This window comes from Carcharhinus amblyrhynchos, chromosome 7 (assembly GCF_965287045.1).
Source record: "Carcharhinus amblyrhynchos chromosome 7, sCarAmb.v2.hapA, whole genome shotgun sequence".
Classification (NCBI taxonomy): Eukaryota; Metazoa; Chordata; class Chondrichthyes; order Carcharhiniformes; family Carcharhinidae; genus Carcharhinus; species Carcharhinus amblyrhynchos.
This window is the reverse complement of record NC_137330.1, coordinates 79,259,524-79,285,665: the sequence shown is the minus strand read 5'-3', so window position 1 is coordinate 79,285,665 and position 26,142 is coordinate 79,259,524. Positions and strand designations below refer to the sequence as shown.

Genomic DNA, 26,142 nt, shown 5'->3' with positions numbered 1-26,142 from the left:
GGAGTGATCCTGACCCTCACCGGCAAGCTCTGCAGCAGCCTCCTTAACTCAGTGAGGCCGATGATCTCTGCCATCCCTTCTCCGATCTGGGATCGCTCATGTTTGTTGTGCATGAGTTTGGCCGGTATGGAGACTAAAGAATGTCCCTTGTGTGTGGTGTGCCCTATCCGGAGGGACAGAGATTGGAGTTGGAGCAACAAGACAATGGGATGGTGATGAAGTGAGTTTCTTGTCGAGAGAGTAAGTGTTGACATATGACCCCTGCTAATGGATGTGTGAGATCCATGAAAAGAGTAGCTGTTTGCATAAATGATGCCATGCTGAGAGTTTGATATTGGAGGGAAGACTTCCTGTACTGGATGGCACTTTGAGAGCCGCAGTGACATCCAGGCAGTGGCCTCCCAGGCTCGAGAGGTGAAGTTTTTGTGTTTCTTTAAGCTATCCCTGGAGTAGAGGACATGTCAACAGGTCCACACTCCCTGAATAAGGGCCTCCAGGTCCTTTGCACTGAAAGCTGGTTCTGCTTTCTTGTTGAGCCTGCTGGTCTTTTCCCTCTGGATTCCTGACACGTTGGGGGGTCTGCTGAAGACAGGTGGGCTATAGAGAGTGATACGTGTGTGCTAGACAGGTATTTAAATATGGTGCTGGGACGTACAAACCTGTCAGCCGAGGGTGAGCGGACCAAACAGCTGTCACCAGGAGAGTTGGAGGGAAACTCTCCATAATTAATGAGGTTCCGAGTGCTGAATCTGGCACGGGATCCTACCGTTCTGGTCAGTGGGATAGGAGCTGCCAGAGCTGCCTCTAACCACACTTATTCTCAAAATGGGAGAATTCCACCCTTGAGTTTAACTGTGTATCTGCCCCGCAACTGAATTTGCTGCTTCATTTACACGTAAACAATGGCATATGTTGTTCGCCTAACCACTGATTTGACGGGGAATTCTCAGTCAATACATCAATCAACTCTGTTCTCATTGGAATAGTAAGAAGTCTCACAACACCAGGTTAAAGTTCAACAGGTCTACTTGGTAGCGCAAGCTTCCAGCTCATCAGGATATTGTGGATTGTAGGCAACTTGATGTGACACTCATTTACTTTTTCTTTTAAAAAAATGCAGGACATGCTAACAGCATATATGTTGAAGCAGATGAAATCAGACAGGAGTGTGTTAACTTCCTCCAGTACGTCAAAGTATTTATTTTCAGGTAATCTCGCCAATCCATTTGCATCATTGATTAAGAATATTTTAAAGGTTATAATAAAGATTGGGTAAACTGATTTGGAGAATATTTACTTGTGAAAGGATTAGAGCTTGAATGATTTCACTTACCAATTTTAAATAGTCTTTGTCGAATCCTTAGAATTCACCACAGCAGCTAGTCATTGAATCTGTCCTGAAGCTAGATTTCTCTGTCAAAGCTAATCCCAATTTCCTGTACCCCTTTTGTATCTCTTAACTATTTTGATTGACTTGGTTTCCATAACTTGATAAAGCATTCCATATCCTAATGACACCTATTGTGGAAAAAAATGTGTTTCCAAACCTCCCGTTTAATGCTTTTGAGTGTTGATCCAAAATTAAACCTCCTTGTTAGTGATCCAGAGGTCAAAGTAAGAACATTATTATTTCATCATTTTTCCTCTTAATTAATTTTGAAAACTTCATTTAAATCTCTGCTCAATCACATCAGTTCAATATAGTTCGTTTTTTTTTAGTCTGTCATCATACTATGTTCTCTCCACGTTGGTGTGATCCTAGTGCCTGGTTCCATGCCTACAATATTTTTGATGGAGTGAAAGAAAGAAACATTTGTATCGCATCTTACCTGACCACCGGACATTACATGGCGGTTTACAGCCAATGAAGCACTTGGAATTGTAGTCACTGTTGGAGTGTTGCAAACATGGCAGCCATTTTGCACTCAACAAGCTTCCACTCACAGATAATAAGACAGTAACCTGTTCTTGTGATGTTGGTTGGTGGACAAATATTGTCCAGATCAACTGGGTGAACTCCCCTGCTTTTTTTCAAAGTAGTGCCATGGGATCTTTTATATTCATCTTGAGATCACACAGGGCAAACTGGTAATCTCACTCCGAGAACCCACATAATTATTGGTATCAGAAAGTGAAAACGGTTTAGAAAGGGTGTTTTCCTGAGGGTGGGGCTGCGACGCATTTTTATTATACTTAACCAGGAGGATTTGTTGCGAGGGGCAGGGACCAGGAAGCACTGACGATTTACATGTCCTTTGCTCATGTGGAAATAATACTCTTATTTATACGGCAAAAATAAATACAGAAGAAATAATTTCTTTAAATATATTTTTTCATTACTGCACAGATATCTAGAGTCTTCCAGAGGATTAAGTGAAGAACCTGTTCATCCGTATGAGGAACTGGAAGCCCAGCTGCCTTCTGTATTAGTCGGGGAGCTGCACGCACTTACTCTCTTCATTGGCCAGCTCCGAGAACTTTCCAGCAATGTCCTGGCTAACCTCTCGATACAGAACCAGGGAAAGGTTTGTGTCACGTTTTATAAATAAGACTCTGTTTCGATCCAAGCGTCTTGTTAGTAGGTTTGTACAGTAATGACAACAGGAATGAATTGAAAGCATAACACTCTGTGGCATCTCCAAGTATACACACGTCTAAATAATGCAGAGCCCTTAATTCTAGAGATTTTCTGTTGATTACTTACATCTTGGCCCTGCTCTGTGGCAGTCATTTCCAACCAGTGTGCTGCGAAGACCCCCCCCTCCCCACCAGTGTGTCATGTAAAGAAGGTTCAAAATGATTAAAAATTCATGTCATTAAACTAGAGCTAACCTTCTTCTTCAGCTCTGTGGTTGCAATCTCTAAGACCCACTGGACCTCAGACCTCCCACACATGGGAAAGAGCTGTACATGCGCAGTTTAGATTTTTTATGTTGGTCAGGTCCACGCGCATTGACCAACGGGACTTGGAACTGAAAACAAAGGCCCCATGCGCCCGCACAGAAAGTGAAAACTCAAATAGGGCGCAGAACCCCAGGAGAAGACAGAGAGAGGGGTAAAAAATGGTGTATGCTGTTCTGAAAATCATAATGTTAAAATTAACTTGTATCTGTAGTTATATTCAGCTCGTGCCAAGATATGAGATTAACGTTATGCTGAGACTTCTGTACTATACATTAGCTTTCTCCTCTTTCTGTTTTAATGATGTTACTGCTTTTTTCTCATACTTTTTTTTGCCTGGGGCAATAGTACTGAAAAATATTAACACAAAAGCAAAATACTGCAGATGCTGGAACTCTGACATTTGAAAAACTGCTGGAAAATCTCAGATAATCAGGCAGCACGTGTGAAGCAAAACAATCAACATTCATGCCTTGACTGTTTCAAAAATTTTGAATGAACTGGAAAAATTATTCGTGAACTGTGGCTTTTAAGGAAATCAAGGTTACTTCATATAGAGTTTACGTTTATACTATGTAGTTTATATTTTCCCAAGTCAGTGGCTAGGATTAGCGATGGCCAGAACAGAAGCTACCAGTGCTCAGTCTTATTATTGTGGAAATCAGAATTCTGGCATCCACTCATGCATAGTAAAACACGGGAACCCACTTTTCCCGATTCCCTCCAGATTTTCCACCAGTGTCGCCACTCTGTTGGACAGCGAACACAAGCTGGAAATTGCCCTAAAAAGTGCTTTGCAAGAGGGCAGTTCAGGGAAAATAGGAGATGTGCCTCACGATATTTTTTCTAAATCTAGGGGTGTCCTTTGACATACAAAAGGTTGGGAACCAATGCTATGTTTGATTTATTATTGTCACATGTATTGGTATATAGTGAAATATATTGTTTCTTGCACGCTATACAGACAAAGCATACTGTTCATAGAGAAGGAAAGGAAAGAGTGCAGATGTAATATTACACCCATAGCTAGGGTGCAGAGAAAGCTCAACTTACTACAAGGTAGGTCCATCAAAAGTCTGATGGCAGTGGGGAAGAGGCTGTTCTTGAGTTGGTTGGTACGTGACCTCAGACTGTGGTATGACATCTGTGTTCTTGCAAGACCTTGAGTTCAACATCATGGACAGCACAGGAGAATATATATGTATAAGGTGAAAATTGCCAAGATGTGTCCTGCTCACTCAAATACGGTCTGCCATCTACTCTCCTTTTAGTCTACTCCCGATCGTGAGCAAAGTGATGGGATGTTATTAGCCCCAGGACGTCATTGCATGAGTTTTCATTCTTCCGTGGGATGCTGATTTGCCAATAAGTGTTGCCCACCCTTAATTACCCTTGAAAAGGTGGTGGTGAGATATCTTCTTTAACCACTGCAATCCAAGTGGTGTAGATACATCACTGCACCCATAGTACTGATGGGGAGGGGCTTTCAGGTTTTTGGCCTAGTGACAGTGAAGGAATGGCGATGTAGTTCCAACTGACTGGAATCGTAATTCGATCAGTTTTATAAATAGTGTGACAATTAAGGCAGGTCCGATGCTGGGAATTCTGAGGCCAGCACTTACCTTTTGACTCCCCAAACCATCTACAAGGCACAAGTGAGGTGTGTGATGGAATACTGCTCACTTATCTGGAGGAGCACAAGTTCAGTAACACTCAAGAAGCTTGTCATCATCCAAGACTAAGTAAACCCACTTGATTGGCATCCATGCACCACCTTTAAATTACTCCCTCCACCACTGAAGCAAAGTAGCAGCAGTGTGTACTGTCTACAAGAATCACTGCAACGGCTTACCAATGTTCCTTCGACAGCATCTTTCAAATGTGATAAATCTATCACCTAGAAGAACAAGGATAGCATTTACATGGGAGCACCGTCACCTGCAAGTTCTGCTCTTGATCATACACTATCTATACTTGGGAGTACCTCACCTTTTCCCTCATTGTCACTGCATCAGTACCCTGCAACTTCCTAACTGTACAGTGGGTATTGAAAGAAGCCTGGCTTCCCACCACCTTCACCAGGGCAATTAGGAATGGGCAATAAAATGCTGACCTTGTCAATGACACTCGCATCCCATAATGGAATGTAATAATGTATGCCAGTTGAAAGTCCTAAGTTACATTTCTGAAGAAATATTCATGTTAAACTTCCAGTACTTGGAAATTTATCTGTCGCTATTCTCCTGCAATGCTAATAAATGAAGTTGTAATTGGATTTACGTTGTCAATCCAATCAATGATTTGTAAAATCCCTTATCACTCCAGCAGCCACTCACATGGCTTCAGAGCTCTAATTACGGTCAGCGCGATGTTAGTGTAAGCCTTTGTTCAATTCTACCGGCGGTGATGGCATTGCAAATGTTAACATCTGTGCATTCGATGTCCAGTATGCCTCTTGCTTTCCCCCACCCCGTCTGCCATTGTGCTTCTATTTTTCAGCTCCTCATTAAACCTGCTTGCTGCAATCTCTGCTCACTTTTTTTGGTTATGATTTCCATAGAGACTGAGAACTTTTAAGAAGATATTTGAATTTTCAGTGGCTAACTGGAAAGATTACATGACAAGATTTCACATTTTAAGACTTTTCCTGTAATAAACAAACTAAAAGCAACATTGTCTAAAAACTATTCAGTGGACAACTTATACTCTAAATGATAGAAAAGTTCTTCCATTTAACTATTAGTACAACAGGAACTTCCCCTCCGTGGTTATACTTTACTCTGTCCCTTCAGTGTACACTTATTCTCCAGGAACCAGTCCAAAGCTATTTTTCAGCTCCTGATAGCTTGCTTCCTTTTTCACTTTTCAGGTGGATGACTTCTAATCCCTTAACTGATTTTCACAATAAAAGATAGTTTGAAGATTCTTCTCTTTAGCCAAGCTAGGCGAATCATCCAATCTCATTTAAATCCTCTCAGACTCAGTTTCTTTAATCTAAGCATGAGCTCCCACCTGTTTTTTACATGGTGATTGATGGGGTCAATATTTTCTCTGTTTAAGGCACAGGATTTACTGCCCTGATTTTTCTAATCTCAGTCTCTCCCCGATTCTTGTGGACTGATTTATTTATGAAGTTCAAGGATATCGGCTTGCTATGTTTGAATACTTCCCCTTTTAAAATCCATCTCCAACGCGTTGCAAGTCATGTGGATCTTGTATCCAGGCAGTAGGCAAATTAGCTATCCTCTAAATTTCCTCAACTCCATTCTATTTTAGGATTAAGTAGGCAGTATAACGATTTGTAATACCTGACATTCCTAACACCTCCCAATGAGTTGGAGATTAACAGTGTATCCATCATCAGTACAGATACTCTGGTTATTGTTAACTCACACTTCTTTCCCATTAAGACAACCTGGGTCCTCCTTTACCTGTAATAGTCACCCAAACTTGTTATTGGGCAGAATTTAGAACAGATCACAAGACCCTTTCATTCCTCCATTTTACCGTAAATTAAACAGACAGATTCAAAACATAACTACCTTAAATACTCCATATTTGTAACGCTTTGGACATATCCAGCTCTAAAAGGGACTGCCTACTCTCACTGATCAAATGGTCGTTCATCTCGTTGCTGTTTTTTGAGATCCTTCTGTGCAAATAATAAGCTACTGAACTCTAAACTAACGAATGGCAAGCGAAACGTTTGCAGATTATTTTCAGTCAGATGGTACTGTATATTGTATGTCTCGCTAACCAGCATGGCTGTCTTTTGTTTTAGGTTTTCCCACCATCCTGGCATTTGCTGCATTTACATCTGGACATTCACTGGTCAGTGCTAGAAATTCTGCACATCCTTGGGGAAAAAATGTTAGGTAAGCATAATTGAGATGCTGTTGCGATTTTGTGTAACAAACAAAAAATAGGATACGGACATGGGTTGACTTAATCTTGTGCAGACGTTTGACTTAACTTTGTTTGCTTCAAATGTCCCATGTTAAAGTTTTCAGTATCATGTTGCACTCGTTGGCAGGTATTTTAAATGTGAAATGAGCCACAGTTTTGAAAGTATCTAAATTATAGGCCATTCATTACTAACATCTTAGTTGCCTTAGGAAAAGTGCTCCACCTTGCTATTGACAGGCTGCATGGATTTCTGCTAATTTTAGCAGCAGATAGATTACAAGACAGAGAACGGAACAAATATATCTTCCTCGTTTTTGAGGAATAATCTCCCCAAGCCTCGCTTGGAGTTAAGTTGGTGTACCTTCAGGAACATTTTAAAAAAACACAAAAGGCAGGACTTTCATTGTTATACCACTGCAGATGCTAACCGATACAAGGCAGTGTGTAATTAAAAAAAACCAATCACACCAGCAGTAGACCTAAATTCATAACAACAGCAATGGAAACAACCTCTGGCACCTTTAATGAAGTAAAACAGCCCAAGGTGCTTCACGAGAACATCGTCAAACAAAATGTGATACTGAGCTACATAAGGAGATTATAGGCCAGATGACCGAATACTGAGTCAAAGGGATAGGTTTTTAACAGCATCTTAAAGAATGACAGAAAACCAGAGAGGTTTCCTGATGAAATCCAAGAACTCGGGGCCTTGGCAGTCGCAGGCATGGCAACAGTGGTGAAGCAAGTTAATGAGGGATGCTCAAGATGCCAGAGTTGGAGGAGCGCAGTTGGGGGAGGTGATCGTAATCTGGAAATCCAAGGTAATGGTCTTAAGACCTGGGTTTGAATCCCCCCCCATAGCAGATGGTGAATTTTGAATTCCATAAAATCTGGAATTTAAAAAAAAGGTCTAATTTATGTCATGTGTAACTCAGCATTGTGGTTGACTCTTAATGCCCTCTGAAATGGCCTAGCAAGCCAACCAGTTCAAGAATGGGTGTAGGAGGGGGAATTGGGGCATGCTTACCAAGCATTAGTGGAATAGTCAAAGAACATGGATGAGACGGATTTTGGACTACAGATAAAGTGTTGTGTCCAATGAATTTGTCTGGGTTTTTTTGAAGGAACCACTGGGTTATTGGTAATTATCGCCTGAATTGGTCATCTGCCCTACTTTGACTTGCAGAAAACTTTTGCTAAGAGGTAGCACGCTGAGTGCAGGCTTGGAGGGCTGAAGGGCCTGATTCTATGCTGTAATTTTCAAAAGGTATTTCATAAGAGATCCATGAGAGAACTTCTTGAAGTTAATCCACTATTACAGTGGTTTGGTGACTGGCTGAATGTCCATAAAGTTACAAGAAAAATTCACTACAAAGAAAAGCATACCATTTGCATCTGCTTGGAAACTGCTTGCCAGTGGTGCCTCCCAAGGAATAGTTTCAGACCTTTGCTATTTTGAACAATGATTTATGTGCAAGTGTTGGGGGAATGGTGCAAGCAATAGCACATGTTAAGACTGTGAGGGTGCGCAAATAGAAAAACAAAATACTGTGGGTGCTGGAAATTTGAAATAATAACAGGCAATGTTGGAAAAACTCAGCAGGTTTCCTTGCATATGTGAAGAGAATAATGGGTTCATAAGAACTAGGTAACAGGCATGAAAAGTTGACTTATTTCTCAATTCATAGATACTGCCAGATTTGCTAAATGTTTCCAGAATATTAAGTCTCTATTACAAACAGATTTTGAATTGGAAGAATGGGTCAGTATTTGACAAGTATGTTTAATCTAGAAAGGTGTACTGTAGCGGGAGGTGAAATTCTTATATCTGGCAGGGAATTGAGATCCATGATGAAAGAGAAAGATCTGGGTATCACATTCCATCAGTCTCTAACAGTTCATGATGACTGCCAAAAAGCTGGAGTTGAAGCAATAAAGTTTTGGGTTGTATTGACAAGAAATTGCAATATTAAGCAAAGCATGCTATTTCGTCCTTGTGCAAGATCTTGTTTGGGCATTAGTTAGAATACCGTGGCCTGCACTGGTATCCTCAAATGATGAAGTATTTTGAACCTTTGAAAAGAGCCCCAAGATTAATACTGAATGTAAAACATCTTTGTTGCACAGATATGGCGAAAGGTTGGGCCTATGTTAGAAAGGGAGATTTAATCACGATCTTTGAAATAATGAAGGGATAGATTCTGCTTATGTGGCCCATGTAGTTCAACTGTGTATCTTAAGGAGGATCAGGAACACACCTACAATGGCAGAACTATGCTGGATGTTTGGTGATTTGTCCGATGGTGGAAGACACCAGTGGGATGCCAGATCTCCAGGAGAGTCAGGGGACACAGGTGAATGCAGTGGCCATACTAAGGAGAAGGTTCTGGGGAAACTGAAAAGGTCTGAAGATAGACGAATCACTTGGACTGGATGGACTACACCCCAGGGTTCTAAAAGAGATAGCTGAGGAAATTGTGGAAGCATTGGTGGTGATCTTTCAGGAATCACTGGAGGCAAGGAGGGTACCAGAAGACTGGAAAGTAGCTGATGTAACACTGCTGTTTAAGGAGGGAGGGAGGGAGGTAGCAGATGCAAAATTACAGACCAGTTAGCCTGAATTTGTTTATGGGTAAGATTTTAGAGTCCATTATGAAAGATGAGATCGCAGAGTACTTGGGAGTGCATGATAAAGTAGGACTGAGTCAGCATGGCTTTGTCAAGAGGAGGTCATGTCTGACAAATCTGGTAGAGTTTTTTGAGGCGGTAACATGGAAATTAGATAAAGGAGAGCCAGTGGATGTGATTTATTTAGATTTCCAGAAGACCTTTGACAAGGTGCCGCACAGGACACTGTTAAATAAGTTAAGTGCCCATCATATTAAGTGTAAAATCCTGGTGCGGATAGAGGATTAACTGACTGGCAGAAGGCAGAGATAAAGGAGTTTTTTTCAGGATAGCTGCCAATAACTAGTGTTGTGCCTTAGGGGTGCTGGGACCATAACTTTTCACGATATACATTAACGATTTGGTGGAAGGAACTGAAAGTACTGTTGCTAAGTTTGTAGATGATACAAAAATATGTAGAGAGACAGGTAGTATTGAGGAAGCAGGGGGCTACAGAAGGACTTGGATAGGTTAAGAGAGTGGGCAAAGAAGTGGCAGATAGAATACAATGTGGAAATGTGTGAGATTATGTGCTTTGGAAGGAGGAATGGAAGCATAGACTATGTTCTAAACGGGAAAATGCTTAGGAAATCAGAAACACAAAGAGACTTGGGAGTCATTTTTCAAGATGGCAGTTAGGAAGGCAAATTCATGTGGAGAGGGCTAGAATACAAGAGCAGGGATGTACTTCTGAGGCTGTATAAGGCTCTGGTCAGACCCCATTTTGTATATTGTGAGCAGTTTTGGGCCCATATCTAAGAAAGGATGTGTTGGCTTTGGGAAGGGTCCAGAGGAGATTCACAAGAATGATCCCTGGAATGAAGAGCTTGTCGTATGAAAAACAGTTGAGGACTCTGGGTCGGTACTCATTGGTGTTTAGAAGGAGGAGGGGAGATCTTATTGAACCTTACAGGATACTGCGAGGCTTGGATGGAGTGGATGTGGAGAGGATGCTTCCACTAGTAGGAAAAACTAGAACTAGAGGGCACAACCTCAGGCTAAAGGGACGATCCTTTAGAACAGAGGTGAGGAGGAATTTCTTCAGCCAGAGAGTGGTGAATCTGTGGAACTTTCTTAGCCACAGGAGGCTGTGGTGTCCAGGTCATTGAGTGTCTTTAAGGCAGAGGTAGATGGGTTCTTGTTTAATAAGGGGATCAGGGGTTATGGGGAAAAGGCAGGAGAATGGGGATGAGAAAAATATCAGCCATGATTGAATGGTGGCGAAGACTCGATGGGCCAAGTGGCCTAATTTTGCTCCTATGTCTTATGGTCCCTATTGAGTGATGAACTTGCTGAATAGATTGCCATCTTTTCTGGTGAACAATGATTCACTGGATTCCTTCATTAAAGAGCTGGGGCCAAGATTACCTTGTGTTTATCATGTAAATCAGGGTGATCTCCTGCGCTAGCTTTGATTGCCTGATGGGATCGGATTGAAGAATTTTCCAGATTTTGTTTCCTCGGAGATAGACCGTGATGATTGATGGCTGCTTAAGTGACTGGAAACCAGTGGCATGCCACAGGGATCTGTGTTGGGCCCCCTGTTGTTCATCATTTATATAAATGACACTGATGAAACACAGAAACCCTATAGTGCAAGAAGAGACCATTTAGCCCATCGACCACAATTCCACCCAGACCCTTCCCCCATCTCCCTACATATTTACCCGCTAATCTCTCTAACCTATGCATCTCAGGACACTAAGGGGCAATTTATTTTTTAGCATGGCCAATCAACCTAACCCACACATTTTTGGACTGTGGGAGGAAACCGGAGCACCCGGAGGAAATGCACACGGACACGAGGAGAATGTGCAAACTCCGCACAGACAGTGACCCAAGCCAGGAATTGAAGCCGGGTCCCTGGAGCTGTGAAGCAGCAGTGCTAAGCACTGTGCCACTGTACTGTCCATGACTATGTGGGGAGTATGATTAGTAAGTTTGCGGATGACACAAAAATTGGATGGGTGGTTAACAATGAGGCGGAGTGTCTGGGGCTACAAGATGATAGGGACAGAATGGTCAGATGAACAGATAAGTGGCAGATGGAATTTAACCCTGAAAAGTGTGAGGTGATATACTTTGGAAGGGGTAATTTGACTGGAAAGTGTTCAATGAATGATAGAACACTAGGAAGTCTGCGGAACAAAGGGACTTTGATGTGTTTGTCTTCAGATCTCTGAAAGCGGAAGAGCATGTTAGTAAGGAGGTGAAAAAGGGATACGGGACACTTCCCTTTGTCAATCAAGGCATAGATTACAAAAGCAGGAAAGTCATGTTGGAGTTGTATAGAACTACGGCGAGGCCACAGCTAGAGTACTGTGTGCAGTTCTGTTCGCCACATTATCGGAAGGATGTGATTGCACTGGAGGGGTGCAGAGGAGATTGGCCTGGATGCTGCCTGGGATGGAACATTTAAGTTGTGAAGAGAGTTTGCATAGGCTTGGGTTGTTTTTGTTGGAGCAAAGAAGACTTGATTGAGGTGTACAAGATGATGAGAGATGTGGACAGAGTGGATAAAGAGCATAGAATCCCTACAGTACAGAAGAAGGCCATTTGCTCATCGAGTCTGTACTGACCACAATCCCACCAAGCCCTACTCTTGCAACTCCACGCCTTTACCCTGCTATTCCCCCTGGTGAATTAGGGTGAATTTAGCGTGGCCAGTCAACCTACCCAGCACATCTTTGGAGTATGGGAGGAAACCCATGCAGACACGGGCAGAACGTGCAAATTCCACACAGACAGTGACCTGAGGCCGGAATTGAACCTGGAATCTTGATACTGTGAGGCAGCAGTGCAAACCACTGTCCCACCATGCTGCCCGAGCAGCTGTTCCCCTTAGTTGAAGGGTCAGTCACAAGGGGACATGGTTCAAGGTGAGGGGCAGGAAATTTAAGAGGGATGTGAGGAAAAGATTTTTTGCCCATAGGGTGGTGACAGTCTGGAATCAGCTGCCTGGGAGGGTGGTGGAGATAGGTTGCCTCACATTTTTTAAAAAGTATCTGGATGAGCACTTAGCCTTGAATGTTATGATATGCCATGGGCCAAATGCTGGCAGACGGGATTAACTGGGAGTTCAGGTTTTTCTAATGTTTTGGTGTGGACTAGATGGGCTGAAGGGCCTCTTCTGCACTGTATGATTCTATAATTAATTGGCCTTGGCTTTTTTGCCTTTCCCAGGAGATTGCATGACAACAGGAGGCTGAAGAGTGTCTGTATTGTGATATGGTGCATGAGAAAGGCTAGACGGACCAGTGGAACCTTCCCTACCTGACATTTTTACATGCTCGTATGCCTGAAATTACACTGTAACTGCAGACATTTTACAATAGTTTCACTCTATTTTTATCCCAGATTGTACCTTTTATCCAGGGAAACTGATCTGACTAGGTTTAAAATTTTAATGATATTTAAATAGTAAAAAATCAATTATCTTGACGCTGAAAAGTGCTGATTAGGTGCACTGGCCATGCTAAATTCTCCCTCTGTGAACCTGAGCAGGTGCCAGAGTGTGGCGAGATGGGGATTTTCACAATAACTTCATTGTAGTTAGTGTAAACCTACTTGTCACGCTAGTGAACAAACTCAAAATAAAATGAAAAGCCTGTTGTGGTAACTTGAATATTGGATCCCACTCAAAGAACCCATTGCAACCACAATTTTAGTTGCACAATGAATATTGCTTATTCATAATATAAAAACAATGGAAATGATTGCGCAGCTCTCCATTACAGGGTGAATTGAAAATAAACATTGGGAAGTCTGTTGTCCACTATTTGTTTTGATTTATTATTGTCACATATATTAGTATAAAATGAAAAGTATTGTTTCTTGCACGCTGTACAGACAAAGCATACTGTTCATAGAGAAGGAAAGGTGAGAGTGCAGGATGCAGTGTTACAGTCATAGCAAGGGTGTAGAGAAAGATCAACTTAATGCATGGTAGGTCCATTCAAAGGTCTGTTGGCAGCAGGGAAGAAACTGTTCTTGAGTTGGTTGGTACGTGACCTCTTTTTCCCGAAGGAAGAAGGTGGAAGAGAGTATGCCCGGGCTGCGTGTGATCCTTAATAATGCTGGCTGTCTTTACGAGGCAGTGGGAAGTGTCAACGGAGTCAATAGATGGGAGGCTCATTTGCATGATGAATTGGGCTACATTCACAACTCTTTGTAGTTTCTTGTGGTCTTGGGCAGAGCAGGAGCCATACCAAGCTGTGGTACGACCAGAAAGAATGGTTCCTATGGTGCATCTGTAAAGGTTGGTGACAGTCGTAGCCGACATGGCAAATTTCCTTCGTCTTCTAAGAAAGCAGAGGCATTGGTGGGCTTTCTTAACTGTAGTGTCGACATGGGGGACCAGGGCAGGTTGTTGGTGATCTGGACACACTAAAAACTTAAAGCTCTTGACAGGCATCGAGAATGAGTTCCAAATAACTTGGGCCCCATATCTCATAAAAACTAAAATGTAAGAGGTGCAGACCAATAGGGATAAATAAGTGGAGTATTACAATTTCCTTAAATTTTAGAGTAGAAATAATTCTTAAAAGTTTCCTTCGTAGAATCCTGACATGACATCTGTAAAATGTCTTCAGAATCTTCCAATGAGTCAGATGATTAGTAAGGTATCCCACCGGTGCACTATTTGGCTGAGTAGTTTGTGGTTATGGATCTTTCTAATGAAATCCCTGAGCCATGTAATAGCTTTACATGTTACTGTGGTAAATGTAATTGAAGGCAGTGCAATAAAGACAACTAATTTGATGTTTACATTAAGCCACAAGATGATGTTGAAGAGCCTGCGATTATTTACCCTGGAGAATTGGAGGCGCAGGAGAAATGTTCTCTAAGCCTTCAAAATATTGAAAGAAACAGATAAAGTGAAACCCAATGATATGTCCACGATTACTGTAAACTGAGCTGACACTAGCTAAAGCTTAGAAGACAGAAAGCGCCAGGACAGTTTTGGTTGAAATGGAATAGACTGCCTGGGAATGCTGCATATAATGTTGATAAACAGCGGGGAGGAGATCGAGAAATATTTAAGGGAATTGATGATATGAGGGAATTATTTTTGGGGACCAGTTAGATAGACTGCAGAGGTGACTTTTGTGTTGGTGATTCATTTATTTATTACAGTTGCTAGTGTTTAGAAATAGATCACGGAGTGACAACAGGGGTAGGAGAAAGAGTTGTCAACACTTCCACTCACTCCAATTTTAAAAAAATCAATCTGAAGTTAATTTTACGTGACATAGTTTGACAGCATATTAACTTTTCCCAGTGCATATTTAATTAATATATGTTCCCTGGTGGTTCTGTGAAGATATATAAATGTACATGCTATTAGCATATGGCAAGTGGCAAATTTTACTGCTGTTTATGTTACTGCCTGTTATGTCCTGCTGAACCTTGTGTCTCCTGTTGTTTTAGGTCAAGTAACTTATGCGCATCAGTTTATGAATTTGACTGGAAAAAACCTGACAAACGTCAGTCTATTTGAAGACCATTGCAACAACCTTCTACGTGATCTGATTATTTTAGCAGTTAACAAGTATACCAAGGTAGACAGTGATTTTCTTGGCCTTAAATATATAATGTACCCTTTCCCTTCATCTTTTGTTTTACAGGAGTACGGTTGGATAGAATGACAGCACTGCGAAACAAATGCCAAAGTAGAAAACTAAAATAGCTTTTTTTTTAATGACTAAACATTTAATGGTAGTTCATTTATACCCAGATAAAAGTTTACACCCCTACTTTTCGATAAATTTAGAGAACACTGCCCTGAATGTGAGTCATATCCTGACCCAGATTTTCAATGACTGACTTAGCTCCTCACAAAGCAATTCTGTCACTGGTTGTAGACCCTGAATTAGCCTCCAACTTGTATACGCTTGGTAGCTGTTACCATGTTCTGCTTTAGCGCTGCATTAATGAGGTAGCTCTGCAGATCCTGAGCTCTGTGGGGAGAAAGCATTTGACTCATGGTACCACAAGTGTGTTGATACGAGGAGAAGGGATTTAAAATTAGCGGACTTATTAAAGTCAGAAAAGAATATTCCCATTAATTATCATGGTTCCGCAAAAGTGGAACAGCAATAGCTCAGACTATGCCAGTTGAGAAAAGAGAAAATAAAGAGGGATGTTTTTGTGGACAGGGCAGAATTCTGATGGATAGACGCTCTGTAACGTTGGTGCTGGTCTTTTATAATTCCTTTTGAGGGATCAAAATTTAGGAGTGTGAATTGGCTGCATTGAGAAAGAAACAGTTAGGTAGAAAATCAGGATTTTGGAAGGGGAAGGATTTTAGCTTTGGCGTGGCGCCCAGGCTTGCAGAGTTTGTGCTATTTTTATTTAGCCGAAGTGATGTCCTGGGAATATTGTCTCTTTATGGGGCCACCACCCATTAACTTGCACAAAATCTTTGGAGGATATCTCCTCCTTCACAGCACCGGGGATCTCGGTTTGATTCCCGACTTGGGTGACTGTGCGGAGTTTAAATGTTTTCCCCGTGTAAGTGTGGCTTTCCTCCGGGTACTCCGGTTCCCTCCCACGGTCCAAAGATGTGCGGGTTAGGTTGTTTGGCTATGCTAAGTTAACCCTAGTAATCCCCCTAGTCAGGGGGATTAGAAGGATAAATATACGGGGTCGTGGGAATAGGACCTGGGTGGTACTGTGGTCGGTGCAGACTCAATGGACCAAATAGCCTCCTTCTGCACTGTAGGGATTCTATGATTTATGATCTGGGTGGTGGTGGAAGGAGCATTCCCGTGCTAGCCTTGGAATTCTACCTACATTTCTCCTGACTGATCTAGTGTGACCTGAACCTGTTGCGAGCAGTGTGCTTCCTGTTTTAGGTCTTAATGCTACTTAGCCAAATTTGGGCTGCAGGTACACCCCCCCCCCCCCCCCCGCACCTTGGAGTGACAAGGTGTTCCACTTCCTCAAAGGGGGCAAGTGCCTGTGTTGCATCACTCATGGTGCAAATGCCCATCCCGAGTAGCTAAATAATCTCAGCCCCAAGGTCAAGGATTGAATCAGCAAAATGATTGTTTGATGACTTCTGTGTCACACTTACATGCCCACAAAACTGTCTGCAGAATTTCTGGACGAAGTTCTTTTTGGCTCTGACTAAGTCCTTAATCATTATTCATCATTGTCATGATGGGTAATTTCACCTTTCCGTTAAGTGGGAAGAGTTCTTGAAAATAATTTGACAAGTGTTAATTTTAGAATGGCCTATTGGCCTTTACACTTGTAATGTTGAAAGAAAAACAAATCTGGGAACTGCTGCATAGCAATGAATGTATAATTTGTGCTGTTAGTGGGTGCTTTTTGCTTCTTTGTTCTAAGCCATAAAAAAGAAAACTCTTTTCCCTGTATGGTGGCACAGTGGTTAGCACTGCTGCCTCACAGCGCTGGGACCCGGGTTTGATTCCCGTCTCGGATGACTGTTTATTTGGAGTTTGCACATTCTCCCCATGTCTGTGTGGGTATTCTCCGGATGTTGCAGTTTCCTCCCACACTCCAAAGATGTGCCCGAAAGATAGATTGGCCATGCTAAATTGCCCCTTAGTCAGGGGGATTAGCAGGGTAAATGTATGGGGTTATGAGGATAGGGTCTGGGTGGAATTGTTGTCGATACAGGCTTGATGGGCCAAATGGCAGCCTCTTGCACTGTAGGGATGCTATGAACGCACAAGGGCTATTTCCATTGCATATGTGACCAGTGTGGAATGCAAATAAAGGTTTCCACTGAGAGAACATTGAACATAAGAACATAAGAAATAGGAGCAGGAGTAGGCCAACAAGCCCCTCGAGCCTGCCCCGCCACTCAATAAGATCATGGCAGATCTGTCGTGGCTCAGTTCCACATTCCCGCCCTCTCCCCATAACCCTTAATCCCCTCTCTTATCAAAAACCCATCAACCCGCGTCTTAAAAATATTTAGCGAGGTAGCCTCCACCACTTCAACGGGCAGAGAATTCCAGAGATTCACCACCCTTTGAGTGAAGAAGTTCTTCCTCAACTCCGTTCTAAACCGCCCCCCCTTTATCTTGAGGCTGTGCCCCCTAGTCCTCCTGTCCTTTCTGAGCAGGAAGAGTCTCTCCACCTCTATCCTATCCATCCCATTCATCATCTTATACGTCTCAATGAGATCTCCCCTCATTCTTCTAAACTCTAACAAGTACAAGCCTAATTTATTCAGCCTCTCCTCATAGCCCAACCCCCTCAACTCCGGCATCAGCCTAGTAAACCTCCTCTGCACTCCCTCCAAGGCCAAAATATCCTTGCGTAAGTACGGCGCCCAAAACTGCACACAGTACTCCAGCTGCAGCCTCACCAATGCCCTATACAGCCGCAGCAAGACCTCCCTGCTTTTATATTCAATCCCCCTCACGATGAAGGCCAGCATCCCATTCGCCTTCCTGACCACCTGCTGCACCTGCAAGCTGGGTTTTTGCGACTCATGCACAAGGACCCTGAGGTCCCTCTGCACCGTCGCCTGCTGCAGTTTTTCTCCACGTAAGTAATAATCCTTCCTACCATTATTCCTACCAAAGTGGACCACCTCGCACTTGCCAACATTAAATTCCATTTGCCATTTCCTGGCCCATTCACCCAGCCTATCTAGATCCTTCTGTAGACTCTCCCCACCCTCCGCACAATTTGCCTTTCCACCAATTTTGGTGTCATCAGCAAATTTCGACACCCTACACTCGGTTCCCTTCTCCAGATCATCTATATAGATGGTAAATAGCTGAGGCCCCAGCACCGACCCCTGGGGCACTCCACTAGTCACCAACCGCCAATCCGAATAGCACCCATTAATCCCCACTCTCTGCCTCCTATTTGACAACCAGTCCTCTATCCACGCTAACTCCCTACCCCCAACTCCATGCCCCCTGACCTTCTGCAATAACCTCTTGTGAGGTACCTTGTCAAACGCCTTCTGAAAATCAAGAAAGACCGCATCCACCGGCTCTCCTCTATCCACCGCCCTAGACACATCCGCTGAAGCAAAGTTACAAAAATATACCAATCTATTGGAAAGGAGGGGCAAAAATATATTCTGATTTCCACCTTAATAAAATCTTCAAAATAGCAGAGCTCTATATATCTTAGTCCAATAGTTTATTTTTGTATTAGCACCCAAAACTATAAATGCAAAGACAAAAGTATTTTGATGTTTGACGTATTATTAGCAAATCAATTTTTGGGATGTGGATATCCTTGGCAATTCTGATGTTTATTGCCAATTTCTAAATGCTATTGAGATGGATTTTCTTCATGAACCACTGCGGTCCATTTGGTAAAGGTATTCCTGCAGTATTATTAGATAAGCAGTTCCAGGATTTTTATTCATTTTTCACAAATCTGAAATACACTTCACCAGTTTGGTCATTATGATATTATACATATTAAGAATGGAAGAAGGTCTGTGTCAATCTGTTATTGGATACCTAAGGAAACATTGCTGTTGCATATTCCAAAACCACCCTGGTACGAAGGTACTTGGGTAAAATGTATGTTGGGATTAACTTGGGATAGCGTATAATGAAAATTCCTGGATTAATCCGATTGTTTCGTCTGTTTTAAATCCTGGGTAAACAAAGTGATATGTGATTTTCAAGTGCATGTGCACAGCATCTGTTATGCCAGCTTTTTGTTCCCCCAGTAAATTAATATATAATCAATACATAGGACCATTTCACAGTATATGGATTCGGGTCTCAACCTGGCTAGCTGCTCCCATGAGGCAGGTAACCAATTAGATTCATTAGCGACCTGTTAAAGGCACAGTAAGAATCTCATAATGCCAAATTAAAGTCCAACAGATTTAGTTGAAATCATGAGCTTTCGGAGCACTGCCCCTTCATCAGGTGAGTGGACTCTGCATATATATTTACATCAGAATTTTTGTATTTGTTTTTGGAATGTGGGTGATGACGCCTGGTCCATAAATATTGTCCATTCATACCATCCTGAACGGCTAACTGACTTGCTATAACTTACGGATTGGCGTTGTGAGACTTCTTACCTTGCCCACCCAAGTCCAATGTCAGCATCTCCACATCATCGTTAAGGGCAGTCAAAAGGGCCTTATTCTGATCTTCTCCTAATCCTCCAGTTTCGCTTAGTGTGTGTCTTATAACAGGAAAATTATTTTTGTTTAATGTATTCTCAATCAGCACACTTTTTTCAGGAACACATTGGGTGTGTTGAATGAGAAATTATGCACTAAACATTAAGGGTACGATAGATTAATCATTATGCTGTTGGACCATTAATCTGTTCTAAATGTGACTTTAGTTTCCAATGAATGTTTGATCTGTAAGTTATAGCAAGTCAGTTAGCTGTTCAGGATGGTATGAATGGACAATATTTATGGACCAGGCATCATCACCCACATTACAAAAATACAAAAATTCTGATGTAAATATATACGCAGCAGTAATTGAGTACGGAAAACACTGCAGCCACAAGAATATTTCACTGAGAGTCTGCTGTAAAAATGGGGGAGTTCCTAGCAATCTTTTTTGCTGCATTTGATGCTGAATTAGTATAACTGATGAAAAATCGAGTGTGTTAAACTACTCTGATTTTCAGATTTAAATTTTACATTTTCCTCTGCTTTATGCTACACTGTAACTCATTTTACAATTGAGCTTTCTTTAAACCTGCTTCAGGATTGTTAAACACCTTTCCCTCAATTCATGTTTTTATTATATCTTATTCAACCTGTACTCTTAATGGGCAGAACTTTCGGGCCCCACTGAGATTGGAAATGGAGGCACAGAGGGCCTGAGAGCACCAGCATCAGTATGTGTGCCGACTTGCCAACACTGTCCCCAGGGCTGGCTGTTTCAGGATTGGCCAAGGTTGCTGCTCACATGAGATGGTTGGCCAGTTAAGCTCATTATGAGCCTTCGAGGGCATTCAAAAGGAGGTTTATTAGGACTTCCTATTGATCCTCCACTTTACCAACTTGATGGCAGAGGGTGGGGTTGGTGGGGGGATACTCAGCAGTATGCTGTGAGCCAGCTGTTCTGGCAGGCCTAAAGGACCCCCTGCCTGGATACTAGTGCAGCCGAAGACTGCTCTATGGAGAGATTCCTCCCAGTTCCACCATGTCCCTCTCTTCCCTTAGCATGGCTGATTTTTCTACTCTTTATTTGAATTTTTAAAAAGGGTGGTGAGAGAGCACTTCTACGCTGACGCACTCACTCACTCACTGCCTTTCATTGCAATATTTTGCCACCCATCAAACTGGAAGGCCTCTGATTGATCCTATAGCTTTGAGAGATCACCCGCTGCCCTTAATCGGACAGGGGAGCTTGTCTTCCTGCTCAACAAAGGGGGAACCCCAGTCAAAATCCCAAAGAGTGATCATTCCCAACACCACCACTCCCCAACCCCCCACTACTCCCTCCCTGGGTGTGGATTTGGGAGCCAGAAACATACCCAACTTATGTTTCTCACCCCTCAAAACAACAATTCAATCCAATTGTGATAGAAATGATTTAAGTGCAAACTGAATATGAGAGTAAGAGGGAGCTGTATTACCAACATGGTTTTGTATTATAGTTGATTCTGTTTGCCTCGGGTTGTATTTTGTCCAATGAAGAACAACAGTTTTTTCTTACTATCCTGGCTTTTAGGTTCGTCCATCTGAGGTACTCACCACTTGCCATTACCAGTGCAGCTGTGTCAAGGAACTATGGGTGCTGCTTATCCATCTCCTGGATCATAGGAACAAAGCTTCTCAAACTGAGGTAATATTTACTGGAAAATTTTATTTTATTTTGAATGATTTCTGTATGTACAAATTTTGATTTCTCTATGACCATAAAATAAATTCTCCAATGACTGAAATGGATATATTTTGTAAATGCTGTAGGTCAGCAACTTGGCTTTCTTTGTTTATTTTTGATATAATTGGTAAAATTTAATTTAAAAACAAACTATTCTGATTCACAGTTTCTCTGTGAATTCCAAATTACTTCTTGGATTCATCTCATATAGGAGCATAAGAATTAGGAGCAAAGGTAGACAATTTAACCCTTCGAGCCTACTCTGTCATTCATCAGATCATGGTTGATCCCTCCCTGGTCTCAAATCCACCTCCCCACCTGTTCCCTACATCCCTTTATCCCCTGTTTTATTAGAAATATATCTATCTCCTTCTTGAAACCATTCAGCAATTCAGATACCACCGTGCTATGGGGCAGCGGGTTCCACAAATTCACCACCCTATGCGAGAAGTAGTTCCTCCTCATTTCAGTTTTAAATCTACCGCCTCTCGACCTATACCTGTGACCTCTTATTCCAGATTGCCCCACAAGAGGAAACATTTGGTCTACATTTACTTTATCAATCTCTTTTAAAATGTGATATACCTCAATCAGATCCCCTGTCATCCTTCTAAACTCCGAGTACAAGCCCAAACTGTTTAGTTTCTCCTCAGACTTCAACCCCTTCATCCCAAGAATCAATCTGGTGAACCTCCTCTGAACTGCCACCAATGCCATCACATCCTTCCTCAAATAAAGAGACCAAAACTGGACACAATACTCCAGATGTGTCTCATCAATGCCCTATACAATTGCAAAAACACTTCTCTACTTTTATACTCCAGTCCCTTTGCAATAAATGCCAACAGTCCATTTGCCTTTTTTATAACATGCCTAACCTGCACATCGACTTTCTGCGACTCATGAACATAGATACCCAGCTCCCTCTGCCTGAATGCATTTTGAATCTGCTTTCCATTTAGGTAATAATTTACTTTTCTGCTAAAATGGATAACCTCACACTTATCCACATTAAACTCCATCTGCCAAATTTTGATCCATTCTCCTAACCTATCTATATCCATCTCTAAAATTTTTATTTCCTCTTCTCTGCCAGCTTTCGCACCGATTTAACATCACCCACAAATGTTGCAATGTTTCATTATGTCCCTGCTTGCAGATCATTTATATAGATTGTAAACACTTGAGGTCCGAGGATTGACCCCTGCGGCACCCCACTCGTTACATTTCGCCAGCCAGAGAAGGACCCATTTATCCCAACCCTCTGCTTTCTGTCAGTCAACCAATCCTCAATCCAATCTAGTACTCTGTCCCCATCCCCTGTGATCTCATCTTCTGGATCAGTCTTTTGTGTGGCACCTTGTCAAACGCCTTTTGGAAGTCCAGATTTACCACATCCACAAGTTCCCCTTGCTGGTTATGTCCTTAAAGAACTCAAGCAAGTTTGTCAAGCATGACTTACCCTTCATAAAACCATGCTGACACTGACCTTTCTCTTTGCAAATGCTCATTCATATCCTCCTTAATAATAGATTCCGGCAACTTCCCCACCACAGAGGTCAAGCAACCGGCCTATAGTTTCCTACTTTCTGCCCCTCTCCCTTTTTGAATAGGAATGTCACATCAGCGTGTTTCCAATATACCCAGAATCCAAGGAATTTTGAGATATCACAACTGAGGCATCTAATATTTCTGCTGCCACCTCCTTTCATGCCATCAGGTCTTGGAGACTTATCTGCCTTTAATCCAATTCGTTTATTCAATACATTTATTAAGGAAGTTACATGCATTAATAATTGTACATAGCAAGTACTTCCTGTAACACTTTTCTCATTGCGCTTTATTAATATGCCTAAGTTGTAAAGCTTATAATTAATTCTTTCATGGGCCAACATTTTTACTTATCCTCTTTGTCCCTTGAGGGATAAAGGGCAATTTCTGTAAGTTGATGTTATTTTTACAGAGTGTGGGAGTTGACTGCATGCTCAACCTCCAATCTGGAGGACCAGTTTGTTGCTCTTTCTCAGACCTTTCACCTGAGACCTGTCTGGCTTGGTTAGACATACCAGGAGCAGAAGCCCCTGCCGGCAGAGCTCTCAGGATCCCTGTGGCACACAAGCCCACTGCAAGGGAAGGCCAGCATTTATTGCCGATCCCTAATTACCATAGAACTGAGTGGCTTTCAAGGCCGTTTCACACGGCAGTTAAGAGTCAACCATATTGCTGTGATCTGCAGTCATGTGGGCCAGGTAAGGACATTAGAGAACCAGATGGGTCCTTACAACAGTCGACAATGGTTTCATGGTCGTCATTAGACTTTTAATTTCTGTTTTTCATTGAATTCAAATTTTACCATATGCCGGGGTGGGATTTGAACCTGGGACTCTGGAGCATTACCATGGGTCTCTGGATTACTAGCACAGTGACAATTCCACTGCGCTATCACCTCCCCCATCCAACTCATTATTAACATGCGCTAATATAATCTTAACGTTAAACTGTTGCATGAATTAACTCAAAAAATCTGTTTTTGGAGAAGTTGGAGATCGAGTGAGGCATGGAGAGAGAGAGAGAGGCACACACAGACCTTGATTGAAAGGGTAGTATAAGGATTAAAGCATATTACCATATTAGTACTTGTAATGCAGGACTTCATTTATTGGTTATTTTGAAAGTGTTTAGTCAAGTGGGTTAATGAGGAAACAAAGTATTGAATATAGAATTATGCAGGGATACTAATTCCTTTCACTCAGTTCAAATTATGTAGCAGTATCATGACAGTTCACATCATGGTTTGACACATGGCTTTTCTGAACACCATGACACCTGCCATAGACAAACACAAGTACGTTAGACAGATTAATCTCATTCCCTGTAAGGATTTTAACCCCTATGCATGATATCACAAGATAATTGCCAATGAGGCAGGCCATTCAGAATTGGTGCGTTTATTCATCTTGAAAGACCCTACTGTTCCCATTGCAATTTCTAACTGTTTGTTAAATGGCTCCAAGGTTCTTGTCCCACTACTTTGTTTGGAAGTCCATTCCACATATTGATCACTCTGATATATAGAAAAACTTCTTGGTATCAGTCCTAAATTTATCGTTTTGCTAGGTTTAATCTGTGATCCCTTTTCCTTTCAGCTGAATATAATTTGGAGCAGTGTTATGAATTAACCTTTTCCTACCATGAACCACCATGTATACTTGTGTAAGATTTTGTCCGTTTTTCTCAATGCACACTTCCTTTCCAAACTGAAAATCCCAAATGTCTCCACTCTTTGACCTTTTGCACTCGAAGTCAGCCTTTTTGTTCTTTCTTTCTCAGTCTTGAAGATTTAAATGATTTTTGATGACCAAACCCGGACACAGTGTTTGAGGTGCTGCAGGATTAGAGGGACAGCAGTAAGGCAATGATTTTCTCTGAGTAGTTCTGTAGTGTACTCTGCAGTGTTGACTACATTGGTTAGACATATTGAGCACTTTGTTTATTAAGCTTCTCAGATCGCTCTCTACATTGTAAACTGTTTCAGCACTGTTTGTGGAATACGTGTCACCCATTATTCATTCTTGTGTGCAATATTTCACACTGGTCAACACTAAAGTTCATCTTCCATTTTTCTTCCCACGTTTATTTTGTTTTGCGAATTTTGAGGTGCCTCATTCAACTTGACCATACTTATTAATCTACTACCGTCTGATAATTTCACTGCATTGAAATTCTTAGTGCAAATTGTATAGGTTAGAAAAAGCATTGATCTTAGTATTCTCCCTCCTACTTTGATAGTGTTCCCCCACTCTGATAGTGCTCTCCCCTCCCCCACTCTGATAGTGCTCTTTCCTATCCCCTCCACTCTGATAGCACTCTCCCCCTCCCCCACTCTGATAGCACTCTCTCCCCGACTCTGATTGCACTCTTCCCTCCCCCACTCTGACATTGCTCTCCCCCCGATGCTCACCCACTCTGACAGCGCTTTCCCCCCTCCCCCACTCTGACGGCGCTCTCCCACCTCCCCCACTCTGACGGCGCTCTCCCCCCTCCTTCACCCTGATGCATGGTGCACTGATGATGAAGGGAGTGCTGCTTAAGTGGGATGCTTCATTTTGGATTGTGCCAAATTTCTTGAGTGTTGGAGCTATGTTAATCCAGGCAAATGAAGACTGTTCTCTAACGTTCCTGAGTTGTAACTGATGGCAAGACTTAGGAAAGCAATAAATGAGTTATAAATTGCAGAATACCTGGCACCTGATCTGCCCAAAGTTGGGCCACACTATTTTAGTGGTTAGCTCATTGAAGTTTCTGATCAGTGCTCATTCCCAGAATGGTGGAGAATTTGATGATGGTAATGCCATTGAATGTTATGGGGAGCTGCTTGGATGCTCTCATGTTGGATCTGGTTACTGCCTGGTACTTGTGTGGAACAGATGTTACTTGCAACTTATCAGCCCAAGCGTTATGTAATGTAGGTTTTGCTGTATCCTTCATGGACGGCCGTCCCTCTCCATGATCCTCCAGTTTTCTGCCTCCCTGCTGCTTCTCTCTCTGACACTCCTGCTTGACACCTTGCTCCCTGACCTCCCTGCTCACTGCCTCTCTCCCCGATCCTCCTGTTTGCTCCCTCTCTCTTGGACTGCCATGCTGCCTTTGCATCTGACCGCCCTGCTTGCCACCTATCTCCCCAACTCCATTGCTTGCTGCCTCTCTAATGATCCTAACATTTGCTGCCTCCCTCCGACTCTCCAGTGTGCCAGCTCCCTGCCATTTGGTGCTTCCCACTGTTCCTGACCCTCTTACTCATAGAGCCGTATCATGCTCTTACCGACTTGTTCTCTCTTTTATCCATCTCCCT

The 26,142-nt window shown here is 42.3% G+C and overlaps 1 protein-coding gene across 1 annotated transcript in view; it reads left to right on the top strand.

The window, feature by feature from the left end:
- Window positions 1-26,142, top strand: part of mms22l (MMS22-like, DNA repair protein) — a 130,673-nt gene that overhangs the window by 11,319 nt on the left and 93,212 nt on the right. The window contains exons 5-9 of the mRNA XM_080193342.1: window positions 1,121-1,208; window positions 2,348-2,525; window positions 6,683-6,776; window positions 14,905-15,035; window positions 21,138-21,251. Of these exons, the coding sequence (XP_080049468.1) occupies window positions 1,121-1,208; window positions 2,348-2,525; window positions 6,683-6,776; window positions 14,905-15,035; window positions 21,138-21,251 (605 nt within the window). The remainder of the gene's footprint in view (window positions 1-1,120; window positions 1,209-2,347; window positions 2,526-6,682; window positions 6,777-14,904; window positions 15,036-21,137; window positions 21,252-26,142) is intronic.